The sequence below is a fragment of the Anguilla anguilla genome, chromosome 1, assembly GCF_013347855.1.
Source record: "Anguilla anguilla isolate fAngAng1 chromosome 1, fAngAng1.pri, whole genome shotgun sequence".
Taxonomy (NCBI): domain Eukaryota; kingdom Metazoa; phylum Chordata; class Actinopteri; order Anguilliformes; family Anguillidae; genus Anguilla; species Anguilla anguilla.
The window spans coordinates 12,792,361-12,808,490 of NC_049201.1; the positions used below are offsets into that span (position 1 = coordinate 12,792,361).

Sequence of the window (16,130 nt, forward strand, 5' to 3'; positions counted from 1 at the left end):
GTCCATTCAAATCCATAAGTAGAATTCCTTTTTAAATGGCATTCATCATATAATTTTCAATAGTTCAAAAATTATCAAATGTTCCCTCGTGTGGAAAATTTACTGTCCAATCTAAGTCTCAAAATGACCTAACATTTCACAAAAGCTTTCCGAGTCCTATGACCATATTTTGGCTCGGTAGATTTTGTCTGGAATTTACATTATTTTCTTTTAGAGTGAGAAAATTTTTTCATAGTATTGGTAATCATTCTAGTTCTAGTGGGAAGTCTACTGTATCACAATGAATGCCCACTCAATTACCTGAGCCATCAGTTTACCGAGAGAAAATGTACTGTAAGTTTACTACATTAACAAAAACAAAATCTGAGTGAAAAAAAGCTGCAAACTGCTGCCTGGAACTGCACTATACATTTGCATAACAACTGTTTGAATAAGATTATAAACTAACAGTATAAATCCTTGGGATTTTCTTTACATTGCCAAACTGTTACAGTCACATTTTGTAATGCTGCAAGTTGGCTTTTTCAGTCAGCAGACGTCTGTACAAATCACACACAATTCCTCTGCCATCCCCTCCATTATGTTAGGGCTCTTGTGTGGCTAAACCGGGCTTAAGGGTAAGAGAATGAGAAAAGTATCCATAAATCACGTTTAATAGGCTCCCTTTTGGAAAATCAATATGCTCATACTGCCTCAGAACTTGCATTCACAGTTTACATTTATCAGTGACTACTGGACTCTGAGTAAGGTTTGTTCAGGGGAATATTTTCAGAAACTGCGGTTGATACCACAGATACAGTAATAGAAATGCCCACAAAAAATGGCCTGGCTTTTATTTTTAAAAGCATCACTGCTGACCATCTTAAGATGGTCAACAGACCTGATGATATTAAGATTAAATAAATAAAATAAAGTCTAATGGCTATCTTTCGATATATTTGGTACACACATGCACACACGCACACACACACACACACACACAGACGCACACACACACACACACAGCTGATCGGTGTGTCTCTGATTTCTTAGTGCTGGGGGGTAAAATGTGCAGTTTCTCCTTCATTGTTTCCACGGGACCTGTGACCTCATCAGTGAGATGGATTGTGAGCCTGAGTGGAACTCTTGACTCTCCTCTCATCCAATCATGTTCTTGCCCCTCCCCTTGAGCGGAGCCCTGTCAAACACCTCATTACCCCCACCAACCACCCCCCATTCAGATGCAGTTCTGAAATTCAGCCAAGATCATTCTCAAGGATATCGCAAGGAGCTGGATTCAAATCGTTGACCGTCTGCCATCAGATGCTAAAAAAAAAAGGAGAGATGCGTTTCCAAAAGTGCAAAACTTTGTGGACACCTTTCACGGCCTTTCGATGTTTTGAGGGTTAGGACATGTCCAAGAACAGTGGCTCTCGAGCGCTACTTAGGTATAAAGAATACAGCCCGTTTTTTTTCCCAGACAGAGGACTCTGTAGTGACACTTTGTATCTGCAAGCAGGTAGAGCAGAGAGCAAGGTCCCTCATTTGTATCTGTCAAACCTGATTAATGATATTTCATCCACTCTGCATTCTTTCCCCCCCCCCCTCCCCTTTCAGGCTCATTTCCATTCAGAAGCAGCCGGCTCCGCGGCGCGCAGCGCGGCGCGGCCTCCCGTGACACAGACGACTCCATTTAGGTTCCTGGGGAAGGGCACGGGTGAAGAATGCGCTCGCGCTAAAATCGGTCTCCCCCCCTCGCGCGGGCGCGGGTTTGCAGAGGAGTCGCCGCGGCACACAGATCGGGTCCCTGGCAAAGTGGGCCAGCTGCTGATTCATCCCCCCCGCTCCCCCCCTCCCCCCGGTCCCCGAAGGCACCGCCAGGAAGAGACCCAATTAAAAAGCGCACGCCTGCCGTAATCGGCGCACACACACACACACACACACACGCCTCACGTGGCCAGAACACACACTCCTTTTTTACGAGGTCCTTCCGCACACCTGAAAGGCATGTTCTCTTATTCAGGAGCCATCGCAGGCCCTCGGCTGGGGGAGAAGGGGGGGGGGGGGGGGGGGGTTCGGCTGTGGTCGGTCCTTCAGCCACTGGAAGGTAAAAAATGAGGGAGAGGCAATGGAGTACGCAGTGCACAATGGCACCATGTTTTCTCCGTAACAGCCTGGCTTACACAAGGGGTGCACTGTCTTCTGCTGAATTGAGATTCACTTAATCTAGTTTCAGAAAGAGAGAGAGAGAGAGAGAGGTAAAGATTAAAATAGCTCATCCCTTTTTTCTTTGTGGAGAAGCCATTTCTAAAAAAAAGTGAGCTCGTGTATAGATTAAATGTGTATTTCATTCAAAAGTATCTGTTTATTTCCTTCAAGTCCATTTCCTTGTTTGCTGTCTTTTCAGTGCTCTGATGGATTTGTAGGGAGAATGTGTGTGCTCCACTATGCAACTCAATACGAAGACTCAAGCCTGATGACAAAAACAGATTCATCTTTATTCAGACGGGAGTACAGTAAATCTCTCAAAACACAAACAAGTATTTACAATTCCATAATCATACGTAACAAGAGGAACCTTGGAAATCCCCTGGAAATATACGTTTGGGTTTTTTAAAAATATACAGCAGCGGAGAAGCTTGTGTAAAAATGATTCAAAAAAGAATCTTATTATGACTGTTAATATTCAATTTTAATGCAACCCGCCCATTTCTCAGGTGGAAGAGTACTTAGTGAGGGGGCTAAAAGACGTACAGCTCTAAAGATGCAGTTTAATAGCTCGGAAGTGACAAACACCATGCACAAAAAAGCATCCTGTACACACTGGCAGACTAGTGCAGCATAAAAGGCTGAACACATCAAAAGGATAAAGAGGGAGAGCGTCTTCTGAGTGTGTACATTCAGCCAAGTCAAATGAGCCTTTTCAACACAGCGTGACGAACAACTGCACGATAGTGATATTTTGGGCTTCCCCGCATGAACACAAAGCGAGACTACGACAAGCAGAAACATTCCAGGACTTTTGAATTTCACCGCTACTGTTGCCTATGCAGCGAAATGGCTGTGGCCAATCCTGGTCTTGCTGAGCTCTATAGCGGGTTTTCCTCGCTTGCTCTAAATTACTAACTGTCTGAGAGCTGGGAATAGTACTTAAATTGGTTCAATGAAAACGATAATTAGCTGAATTGGGTATGTAAGTGCTTTGGTGAGACAGTAACATGCAGACACTGCAGTCATCCCCGGCCCAGGACTAGGCACCCCCGCTGCTGTATAATGACCATAGTTTCCGACCTTAAATGAATAACATTTTCTCGGCGAGTCCTACAATTACTCAGCAGCTAGAGGTTGTCTCGCCCGTAGCTGATGGCGTGCTCAAAGTCCTTGAAGCTGACATGGCCGTCCGAGTCTCGGTCCACCTCCCTGCAGGGGAAATGACACAGTTACCAGCCTTAAAAAAGAACGCAATTAAACACGCTCCCCGGGGCCGGGCTCCTCAGAGAATACCCTCACCTTTCCAGCTGAGGTAAACAGCGCCGTCTTTCCATTTTTAAGCTCTTTTTTTGGACGGTGAGCGGTGTTTTGCTAGCCCACGCTGTGGACCCGCACCAGCCCGGAATGTTCTTCACTTCGATTCTTCGAATGTCTGTCATCTGCCCTCACTGCTAAGCGCTGCCTAGCCGGCTTTGTTAAGGAAGCCCTTTAATTCCTTCCTATTCCATTTCCTGTCATTCCTCGGAATTAAATGCTGAAACCAGACTGCCAGGAAACCGTACTCTTTTAGCAAGCCCAGGAAAAATATGGACATTGATCTGCTAAAAATAACATTTGCAAGCCCTCAATTACAATAAAAATAACAATACATGTGGATGTACTTCATAATTACAGTATAGTAAGATAAACACAGATAAGGTTAAAACAGATTAAAACATACTGCCTAATATTCCTTGCTTTGGATTTTTCAACTAGTGCTCAGCACTAGTCAGCAGTGTGTTCACCATGTAAAGATTAGCACATATTGAGACTCCTCCTCCATGAGCTTGGCATCTGCAGGGCTGTATTCAGACAAGCAGATCCCAAAACTTCATTTATGTAACATAAACTAGCAACCGATGAGTAATTTACATTAAACATAAAATTTTGATTGAACTGAGCATCAAACATCAGTATAATCATTGGCCATATAACTATTGACTATTTTATATAATTTTGCAGTGAAAATACCCTAGTACTGGCATTAATGCAAAAAAAAGTGAATAGTTTATATTCATATGTAGTGTTTCAGTTTTGTTTTTACTAAAATAACCAACACTCTTGAGCTACCACTGTATCCCAGTTTAGCTACCTAGCCATTTTATCATTTTCCCTGATGTATGTTGCTATTCTTACCACAAAGCAAAACTGTAAAACTGTCCATATGGGACATAGCGTTAGACTGCTATAAAACAGATTACAAATAAGCTGCTCCCTCACTGAAAAAGTTGCTTCTCAACACATTGTTTTCGTCCCTCAACTGGCTGCACACTGTAGCTGGCTGGCCCCCGTAAGGCTTTCTTTTGCTGACATATTTAGGAACAGGGAGCACAAGACATGTAAATTTTCTTTAGTGTCTGACTTTTTGATTTACATTTTTGTGCTCTTACCCTGTCTTGAAACCATGAGATACTGTACCTGTGCTGACTCTCTACTTCAGAAGCAAAATGTTTTTTTCAAAAGCAGAACATGTTCAGCATTTAACCAATGTGAAACAAACAACATCTTTTACTCCGTCTTCAGCAGCAAAGTGATAGACAATGCGGCGATATAGAATTTCAATGCCGTATCTTTTAAGTGCTCTAAAAGCAGAACTCCCCCTGAGATGTCGTGGACCGGTAAGAAGTACTAATGCTTTCTGATGGAACAGACTGTGAGAGAGCTACACAGAAACACAGAATCCAGAGGTCTTTAAGCCAGCACAAATTAAATGGTGCATTATCACTGCAAATAAACATTTAAATCCTTACCCAGTTTCCTGAACTTATTTTTCCCAGAAAACAAGAATGAAATAAATCAGGAAATCCCTGGACCCCAGGGCCTGGTTCTAATCCCTGCTAGCCACGTGCACATCAAATCCATATATTTACTGCCATACAAAACACACACACACACACACACAGATGGGCAGGGTGCAATGTGAGGGATTATAGAGGGCAAAATTTTTAGTTTGTTGGCTGCTGAACCACAGTTAATGTTTGAAAGATACCATAAACAGTATAGTGCCGATAAGTTCTTAGCTGTGTATGGTATTTATTTATTTCATCCGTTAGGCACCCAGTTTTGGAAAGGGAATGAAATTCTGAAATTCAACAGCCAGACATGATGATGATGCCAAGCGACACATATTAAGGGACTATTGGTTATGCGGCCTGAGAGAAAGAATGACCATCCAGTCTAAACAGCCTCCTCAAACAGGCTACTTCACCCGATTTACACTTTGGTAAGACAAGTCGCTGTGGCCACCCACTTTGTGCAACCTTTGACCTTTGCAGCCCCGCAATCAGCCTATCAAACGCTTTGCTCCTCTTGCTAACTGCAGGTCCTGCAGCCCGTCTGTCACATAAACTCCACGCACAATCGCCAGGAAGCTACAACGCCCATTTCTTCCCATTTCTTCACGCGCAACACACTCGATCACATCAGAAGGATGAGTCACTCCAGACTCCGCAGTCGGATAAAGATGGTGCGTGAGCAAACTGAATAGCTGGCGGAGGGGAGGTAGAAACGACGGCGCAGCGAACCGGCTTCCTTCAGCACCGTTTCCAACGCGGAGACGAGACAGACTCGGGCGTTCGATTGAACCGCAATTTCTTACTTTCCCCTCCCTGACTCGCCCTGCCGAGGGACTCCCACAGTCAGAACTGTACCATGCAAATCTCTAAGCACCGGTGAGCAGCACTTCGGTAGCAATTTGCACACGGGGGATTTATTATCCGCATTTGGTTAGCTAAAGAGGGAGAAAATGTGCTGGGATAAGAAAATCATTTCTCAGAAAAAGAAAAACCAACAAAAAAAAAAAAAATGTAAAAGATAAAAAGGCAAATGAGCAGCGAGGAAAGCAGCAGAATGGGCCGCTGTTTGGCCCTGCTTGTTTCTCTCCCTGGATGTGATTTCTCTATTATGCGGCGCGCAGACTGATCAACTGCAAACGCAGCAGATGTGAGGGAAATTTGGTAGCAACAGGGAGGAGAATTAAAACAACATTAAGCATCCAGCAACTGGAAAATCGCGCGTCCGCGTTCCGTGCCGATGCTCCCCATTCAAATAAATGTGCACCGCGGATCTAATTACATTCTAATGCGGGCCTCCCAAGGCAAGGGGAAGGGGGCCGCTGGGACGCCCCCCGTCGCCTCCCTCCACTGCCCCCCATTTCTCTGCGGTGCAGCTGCCAGCTCTTATGGATGGACCTCCTCGTCTGCCTTCACCGGAGCATCTATTATATCTTCTTTTCTGGCACGTCTTTACCCAGGGAGGGAGAGAGAGGTTCTGTCTCTGTCACATTAGATAGCAGGAGAGGAGAGAGAGAGAGAGAGAGCGGCTCCCATTCTCGACGCCCATGCTGCTTCTGACAATTAACAAATAATGAAGCAGAAAACGCCTCCCCGCCGCTTCAAAAAATGGCACGGGCGATGATATGGACATAATCAACAACTCGCTCCTGAAAACGCGATTGGCGGGAACATAATCGCGCACGTGAACGGGAGAGCGCGGTGACGGCGGGCCAATTAAATGGTAATACTGACTGCTTTCCATATCGCGGTCTCTGACTGACTGATACAATATTAACTCTGAGACTAGGCATCCTGCAGACTGGCAGCTCGCTCCCATATGGGAGCCAGGAGAAGGAGGAGGAGGAGGAGGAGGAGAAGGAGAGAGGGAGAAAGGAGCGAGACGGCTAAATTGACTCAGCGTGCGCCGGCTGCACAGACTCCTCCCCGAGTCGGGGCGGGGAGGGGAGGGGCTCATTTGTGAAGCTCCTCACGCTCTTTCGACAGCCCGGGGACCCACCTGCCGACAGGTGAGGCGTCTCAGAGCGCTGGGCCTGACGCGGGGCTCAAACTTTTTTAATGGCTACACGACAGAGGCTCTTCATTTCCAACGCGGCCGTCTCCCCGCGGCCGACCCAGCCGCGGCTCACCTGCGCACGGATATCTCCCGGCAGAGCCGCCATCGCCTTCGCAATAAATCTTCGGTGGCGTGCTCGACACGCGGCCTCTCGGCGGCTAGCGTAAAGTACCAGCTGCGTAGCGGAGGAGCGTTTGTTTGGCCTTCGCGGCGACGGCTCCCCTTCCGAAACGCGGGGGGGGGGGGGCTGGGGGGGCGGCGTCTCCGTGCGGGTCGCGGCGGAGCGCTTATTAGCCTTCGGTGAGGGATGAGGAATTTTGCGGAAGCTAAACGGCGATGAAGGCTCATCGAGGCATGCGGATCTTCTAATTACCGCATTGTCATAGCTAGAATACCGTCGTAATCAGAATAATGGCGCGTGGCTGGAGGATGTTGTTCTCATTACTGTGCTGTGTGGCAGCTGTATCTGTGAAAAAGCTCGGCTAATCAACTCAGCAGTGAATCAGCCAGCCCCGTCCCCCTCTCCCCTCACAAACGTGTTTGTTTGTTTTGTGTCTCTTCGCACCCAAAAGAACAAGAGGAGCAAAATGAAGTCAGTGCAAATAGAGGCATAAATACATAAATCACACATGGATTTGTGGCATCGGCGGGTAATTACAAGACAACAGAAGTGATTCCCGGTTCAGTCACGCAGCGCCGGACAGATGCGGCAGAAAGAGATGCGGGAAACACGGGAGGTTCGGTCAGCGTGACTCATCCGTTGTCCACGGTCGTGCACCCTACAGAGGTTGGGAGGGGCTGTCCCATGGGCAGTCTGGGGCGACATCACCACCCCCACACCAGAGGCTCAGATGAATTTTTCTAAATTCTCCTTGCCACTCTTATTTCTAAAGAGCAAGGAGCAGCAAGCTAAGACTCGAGGTGCTACTTCATCAACGTCAAGCAGTGCGCTCCAACCGTGCTCCAGAACTGACTAAGCACAAAGCACCGGATAGACCTATCCTGAGAGGAAATGCCAGGCTTCCTCATTGGCTGCAAGGGGAACTACAGTACTGGCAGAAATTATGATAACACTGCGCTTAAAGAAGTTTAGCACTCCAAAAACTTTTATCTGTGCCATTTCTTCTGTTTATTCTGTATCAACATCCTAAGGGATAGCCAACATGGTTTTCGGAAGGGAAGGTCATGCCTGACAAATCTTTTGGGATTCTTTGAGGAAGCAACCAAGTGTTTTGATTGTAGCAGGGCTTATGATATTATATATGTAGATTTCCAAAAAGCATTTGATAAGGTACCACATGAGAGACTCATAATCAAAATGAAGGCAGTAGGAATTACAGGAGTTATTTCAGGTTGTGCTCGGAACTAGCTACAGGGTAGAACACAAAGAGTAGTAGGAGGGATCTTATCTGAACAGGGTACTGTGGGAAGTGGAGTCCCACAAGGATTGGTGCAGGGACCGCTGTTCTTCCTCATTTACATAAACAACCTTCATAGGAACACTGAAAGTACATTAGTTTCATTTGCAGATGATACAAAATTGAGAGGTTTGGAATCTACTTAAGTTATCCAAGAAGATTTCAACAGAATCCCATAGTGGGAGAAACCTGGCAAAAGAAAATCAATATCGCGAAATGTACAAGTTCTACATGTGAATAATAAAAACATAAGGCAGGACTACTTTATGGGAGGAACAAAATTGGAATGTGCTGAATTTGAAAAAATTTGGGAGTAATTGTTGATCAAAGCCCTTCAGGTTTTAGGCACTGGGCTGTAGCAGTAAAAAAAAAAGGCCCACTGGATGCTGGGATATATAGCTAAAAGTACTGAGTATAAATCCAAGCAAGTTATACATTACCTTTGTCAGACCACACTTCTTCAGTATGTGTGTAGTTCTGTGGACCATACTACAAGAAAGAAGTACAGGCTCTGGAAGAGGTTCAAAGAAGAGCAACTAAATTGGTTCCTGGTATGAAAGTTAAGAGGAAAGACTTAAGATGTATAATCTCCTCAAGCTTAGTAAAGGGAGACTCAGGGGCGATTTGATTGAGGCTTTTGAATTCATGAAAGGGACTAACAAAGTGAACTACAAGAGATTATTCAGGGTGAGTTCTGTCAGTAGAACAAGGGAACTAAATGGATATTAGCTGAAGGTAAACTCTGCACATTAGAAAGTATTTTTTCACACAGAGAATATTCACTGTGTGGGATAGCTTGCCAGGTCATGTAGTAGAGACTTTGGGGTTTTTCCAAGACCAGGCTTGATACGGTGCTAGATACTATCAAGTTTGTAGGCACTAGGTACCTTTTAATGGTGGAAAAATGTGGGCTGAATGGCCTGTTCTAATCAGTTCAAGGTGATTATAAAATTTCCAGCAGTAAGATACATTAGACTACTCAATGATATAGGTATGAACTAATACATATAGGAAGGAGTAATGATTATTACTTGTATAACAGAAATTATAATTTGATATCATGATAATTTCTTCATTTTTGTTTTATGTTGCTATTATATATACTACATATTACATTTACAATGCCAAAAAGAGAAATCGTTGCAAAAATATAGCATTAATCGTCAAAATCTGTTTATAAATGCAGTGTTTTCATAATCTGTGCCAGTATTGTACCGCACATCCTTTGGAACGAGCTCTCATTATCTCACTTTGCAGCACCAGGCATCTGATGTGTTTTTAATTTGTACTCTGTCGCATGATCCACGTGTTAACGGCTCTGCTTTGCGCTCAGGACATGCGTGTCTTGACATGGGAGCGCGCAGGGAAGTTCTCGTCCTAACGAGAGCGCTAACACTCACCGCTAGCGGGGTGACAAAATAAATCCGGCGATATTACGCGGAACATGTACTACAAGCCCGCACTGTCTTAATTGAAAGTCCCCATGTTATTTGCACGGGGCTCGACTATTTGCACATTTAATTCCCTGATCCCCCCGAAAGGGAGCGGCAAGGCCCTAAATCCTGGAACGCGAGGAGCCGACGGCAGAGCCGCGTCTGCCGGTCGATGGAAGCCCGCCTCGCTGTGGGAAAGATGTTACGGCTGCAGCTCTTTTTATATTAAGTGTAAATCACTTCCATTAAAAGCATTGCGCCTCGCTGCCATGGCAACTGGGAAAGCATCAATAGAAGTCACCAAATGTGCAGCGATATTCAATCCAGCGCGGCCCCAGACATGATACTGATGCTGCTGTCACAGCCTGCTGGGTTTTTTTCAGCTCCGTCGATACCTCCGCACCCTCTGGACACAGCACAGCGCACAAGAGAGATGGGTTTGGCCACACACTGCAGGACACGGGTACATACAGGCGACAAATAATCCCAATGCATACATAATCCAAAAGCTTACGCCATGAATAAATCACACTCATCTGTTGTTTTCTTAAGATGATAACACAGCTTCACGCAGAAAAGAGGGGAGAGGGCACGAGGAGATATGTTCACAGGCACGGAGCCGGGTGTGGTCCATGCATCTGGGACCCCAGTGCGTGCACCCACGTACAATGTACACATACACAAGCGCAGAAGGCTGGCATGCATACAGGCACACGCATGCAGTGTACACACAGGCATGCAGACACATGCATCCGTGCACACGTGTGCAGAAACAAACACACACACACACATAAACACACTCACTCGCACACTTGCGCACAAATACCCAGGCACAGTATGGGCAGTGCAGTGCCAAGAGGGACAGTCTGTTGTTAAACATCCTGCAGAACTGTACTGAAAACTAAGCTGTTTCCCCCAATAGTTCCGCACATCTCCATGCACACAGAACATGCCAAACAATACAAATACTCTGCCAAGCATACCGACTGACAAAATGCAACATAAATAGAGAACTGCACACACACCGGCGCTCGCACGCACGCACGCACACACACACACACGCGCACAAAAAAGGCAAATAGATTCATACATTTGCCACACAGAAGCAAAGTGCTCTCTCAAAGAGTTGGTCCACCAGCATGGCACACATTATGAGACCAGCAACACAATGTCAATGTTCCAGCCACTAAGGTGCTGGCTTTAATAAATTTAAAGATTGTTCACCACGAAAAAAGATAGTCAACCGCATTGTATGTGCATCTTGCGACTCCTTCAATTTCGTTAATAGCGAGTTACAGTGGCTCCACTGCCTGCGTGCCTCCAAGCTACTGAAGCAAATATTCCTTAAAGAGTATTAAAAGAGACATCCGCAAGACATCCTCAAGAAAACATTTGGCCAACTGGAAGATAAAGCAATTTGTTCCATGGGCATGCAGGTGGTAAATAGATTTCGTTACTTGGGGGAAACAATCCGGCTGGTGGACCTCTTCAGCGCATGTTGCTGTAACTGGGTACGCATGCTTGTTTGTTTCCAGGCTACGTAATCTGTATAAATGTTTACCTTACGCTTCGTTTGGGGGGGGGGGGGGAGGACAAAAAAACAAACTCTGGCTACAACTCGTTTTAGTCACAGTTAACTCGATTCATTTAAATACAGTTCTTATCCCCAAAACTCAGCTCCGGCTCCCACGTCGTCTGAAGAGCCCATTCGGCATAGCTGTCATTTCCCAGCGTCTCTATAATAACTCCCAGGCTGTACCCACTGCTGCGCTAAAGCTAGGGCTACACAAAGCGTCACTACAGTATGTTCAATCATCATTTACTTGAGGAGAAAGCCGCCCTGTATTTGTACTGCGTTATAATTCATACAACTTTAAAAGAGACTCGGCTGAAAGGCCCAAGTCTATTCCTGACAATCAGCCCGATCCATCATTAAATTTGTTCAGTGTATAATCAGCCGCCATAATGAGGGCCACTCAGAAAGGTCTGGAGTCTATTCACACCCATTCATTTCTCTGCCATCTATTGACACTTCTCCGCTATTCAAACACTTAACCACTTTATATTTCCCCGCGCATTTAGGGCTAGCGGCACCAACCCCCTGTAATAGAAAGAAGGCGGAGGCGACAATATTTCCCCTATCAAGAGAAATAACAAATTGGTTAACAGCTCGATTGGACTAAAACATGCAATAAAGTAAGAACAGGGCAACCTTACGATACCGGAACTGCCGTTTCTCTGGGTTCTGTATCTACGGACGTCTGAGACGGCGAGGTAGAGCGGTGTCTGGGGGGAGGATAACCCCGCGGCGAAGCTAGCCTCCCTCAAATTTCCCGCCGCGCGCGCTCTCTGGCGCGGTAGCCGCCGCCCGTTAGCGCCCCCCCCCCCCCCCGTTTCTGCCCACGCCAGCCTCCCCGTCGGGCGCCACCCGTGGCAACCCGCAGGCTGGCACGGCCGCTACCCGCAGCATCATCTCAAAAAGTACATCAAGTGTAAATTTTCATCAGCTGGAGGAGTGGGGGGGGATTATATGGGTTGAAGTAAAAAAAGAGAGAGAGAGAGAGAGAGAGAGAGAGAGAGAGAGAGAAGAAGAGACCGCGATTTGGGCGCAGTTTCACACTCTCCCGGCGCTGGTGGAACGGTGGCTGCATTAAACCCCAAGCTGTCACACCAATTGAGCGGGGAGAGGAGAAATTAGGTTTCGCGCAAGGGGGTCCTGCTGGGGATGAAATGACCCGCCAATTGAAGATGCGAGGATGACAGCTTTTCCAACAAGGTGCCTTCTCCGCTGATTAGGCAGAGAGCCGTCCGCGGCGCCGCCCGGGCCCCCCGGCCGAGGGGAGGCCGGCGGGGGTCCCACGCCGCTTCGCTTAGCGCCGGGTGAATCCATCACGCTCGCCCGGGGGGGGGGGGAGCCGGAATATGAAACCGAAAATAAAGAGGGGGGGAGGGAAATGAGCACGGGAAGAAGAGCGCTGAAAAACCAGACGGCGGGCACGTAATCCCCGGCCGCTCGCGTGCACTGTGGATACCCACAATCCTCTGGGGATCGTCCGGGTAACTTTTTTTGGATCAAATGCTAACAGCCTCAGAAAAAGCGATAGCTGTCTCTTCCAGCCATTGATGTGTTTCGGTTCTTGGCGGATGTTCTGCCGCGCTCTGTGGGTAGGGGCAGCGTTCCTCCCGTCCTCGCTCTCAAGCGAAGCGTCGTTTCTTTCGTCGTGCGCTGGTAGACGAAAACCCCTTCATCTCCGAGGGAGGCCTTCCGAGATCGGTCACGTGCGTTTGTCAGGACCGGTTGAAATTCGCCGAGCTGTTGGGAATTCGTGTTTTTAATGCGTTTTCGCTCTGAAGTGGAGACGCTTCCTCAGATCAGCACGGTAACGACACACCCACGTTACCGCTGAGGGGAGAACGCCACTCCGCATCGCTCGGGGTTCGACTCGCTGCTTTTCCTCGGTCTGTGAGTAGGAACAGCGCGTCAAAAAAGAAGCCTCTATTCAGCCTGAGCACACGCTCGCGCTTGTATCGCTCTCCTGAAAGGGCTCGAGGGTTAAGGAAGCACGCAGGTCTGGCCTGCAAGCGAGCGGCAGGCTGACGCGGCCCAGAGATCGCGCCGGCGGCGGACCGGAGGGCCGAGTTCGCGGGCCGCTGCTTCAGATGTTTCAAATGTTTCTCGCCATTTCTCTCTTCCCTTTCTTCCCCGTGTCCTTGTCTCGAAAAAGTCAACGCGCGCTCGAGAGGAAACCGAAATGCGAAGCGTGGCGGTAAATGTCAGGGACGATGCGGGGCGCTGGAAAACGGCGACGCGTGCGGAGGCTCCTCCAAACCCGCGCGGCTCAGCGGGCGCATCGCTGCCTGCAGATAAGGGACGCACTCTAACGCGCGGGGATCTCTACACAAAAACGAGCCGGAGCCCAGGGCGTCGAGGGCGTCCCGGTACAGCCCTCCGCGCGGCGAGGAGGGGTCCGATCATGGAGGTTCAGTCAGGAGCCGTTGTTGCTAACGTTCTCCGATTCAGCTGTACCACCTGTTTATCAGGGCTTCCTGGAGCAGGAGGTCACGTCAGGAGTACAGACCCTCTCACCTGCTGATGCATACCCTCTACAGAGTCTCCTCGCTCCACTGTTCACCATCCTGCCCCCTGCAATCACATGCAACCTGATTCAGAGAGGAGAACAGCTATATCCCACAGGCAGACAGATTAGGCTACTTACTTTCTTCAGAAAAAAAAAAGAAAAAAATAAGTAGCAGCATGAGTATCATTTCTGAGGGTCCTTTTTTGCATTTTTGAGAACTAAAGAATAGATAAATGCTCTCAACAGTTTGAAGCACACGACATAAGGGGTGATTGATGATAATCATGGGAAATTAGGCTGGTTGCTGGGCAATAGTCTGTGCGTGCGTGTGAATAAATTCCCTTTTGTTGTTTATTTGTTATTTGTTTACTCTTTGGGCTCCTTCAATGAACAGTGGAAGCTTTTAATCATAAATCACCAGAGATGAAACTAAAGAGGGATTTGGATTCTTATTAAAATAATTCGCGGTTGATCTTTTCTGAGGTTTCCCGTCAAAGTTTTGGGGAAAGCTGTCAGAAACGGGCCTGGAACATCTGCTCCGTGATCATCAGTGACTCCAGACGACTGTGCGTTCCTTTCTGTTTTATTTTCGGTGACATACAGCAGGACCTTCACTGCAATGATGGCATCAATTCAAGTGATCTCAGTCCTTCAAACAGAACCACACACACGCAAACGCACACACACACACACGCACGCAGACGCACACACACACGCACACCCTCTGTCCAGTGAAATGTGTGTGTGTGCGATACCCTCAGTCCTTCACAGAGAACCACACACGCACACACACACACACACGCGCGCACACGCACACACACACCCTCTGTCCAGTGAAATGTGCGCGTGTGCGATACCCTCGGTCCTGAGAAAGAGCATCCTGAGACAGAAGGAGGCTTGGATCTGAGCAGTGCTGGCAGACGGCTTCTGAAGACTCGCGGCGGATGGATGGTGACACCCGTGCAGCCTGCCTGGCCGCAAGCTTGGAGCCGGGGCCCGTGTGTACTAGACTGCAGGGCGGGAAACCACTGGTCTGTTATGGGAACCGCACAGAGAACACACAGGGTTGCCAGATTGTGGGCGTCGGTGCAGCTTAAAGCTCGACTGCGAAGCAGTGGGGGCGGGTGTAACAAGGAAAAAAAAAATGTAACCGTGGAGACAGAAGAAATTAATTACAAACTAGTGGCCAAACTTCAATCATTTCTTCAGACAGGACGTTCATACTGTCCGGTCAGTACCACAAAGCGCTACTGTACATATAATTAGATAACCAAGCATTCCAGTGGTCCAAAGCAGCGCATCTGGCCACCCTAGGAACACAGTCCAGCCGCACAGCCGTCGCACTGGGGGGGGGGGGGGACAAACGAGCCCTGGGGATCAGGCCTGGTACAAAGCGGTCAGAACGCTACAGTGTGTGCTGCTGCATGTCATTGAGCGAAGCGGAGCAAACCAGCGCACTGCAGGGCAGGACGGCCTCCGACACTGGGCCCAAGTTATCTGTGCATGCTGAAGACAAAAAGTGCGTGCAGCGGCAACAGCGACCGCCACAAACGCGTCTCTAAATAGGACAGGAGCACACGGCGAAGGCGACGGAGTCTGACCCATTCCACACCGCCCCTCCGCTGCCTGTGCTCAGCCAGAGGACTCTGCTTAAAAGTATTTACATTCTGAGCACAAACAGATATTTGGATTTGAGTTGGGAGGGCAAACAGTCTCTGGTTGAGACAAACGCAGCTGATTGAGCTCAGTCTCATTTCATCACTGGTTTTATATATCAAATACAGCCGAGGGGGCGGGGGGGGGAGTCACCAGGCGCTCGTAATGTTAGCTCTCCGCGTCTCACTGAGCACCAGCAGCCAACACTCAGGCTTATTCATTAAAATGCTCGTTGGGCCGATTCACATTCCTAAAACATCAGGGCGCCTTCCAGGCAGGGGGCCGGCTGCACGGAACAGCCCATCCCATTTCTGCGGGCTGCCCCGCTAGCCGCTGGAAATCAAACCGGCCTACTGTAGGTGCAGATACTCCAGCGCAGATTTGGTGCCATTTCAAAAGCTTTCATAAGCGCGAGGGCCCGTTTCAAAATCCCGCTTTTCAAAACGAAAATGGAGTTTTGGCTTTAA

General features: G+C 47.9%; 1 protein-coding gene across 3 annotated transcripts in view; it reads right to left on the reverse strand.

The window, feature by feature from the left end:
* Window positions 1-2,456: 2,456 nt before the first annotated feature.
* efcab11 (EF-hand calcium binding domain 11) overlaps window positions 2,457-16,130 on the reverse strand; it is a 43,486-nt gene continuing 29,812 nt past the window's right edge. For 2 of the 3 annotated variants that reach the window (XM_035380650.1, XM_035380644.1), the window contains one exon: window positions 2,597-3,399. In XM_035380650.1, the coding sequence (XP_035236541.1) occupies window positions 3,311-3,399 (89 nt within the window). In that variant the 3' untranslated portion in view covers window positions 2,597-3,310. Of the gene's footprint in view, window positions 3,400-16,130 lie in introns of all 3 variants that reach the window. The other variant, XM_035380651.1, reaches the window with a different exon arrangement.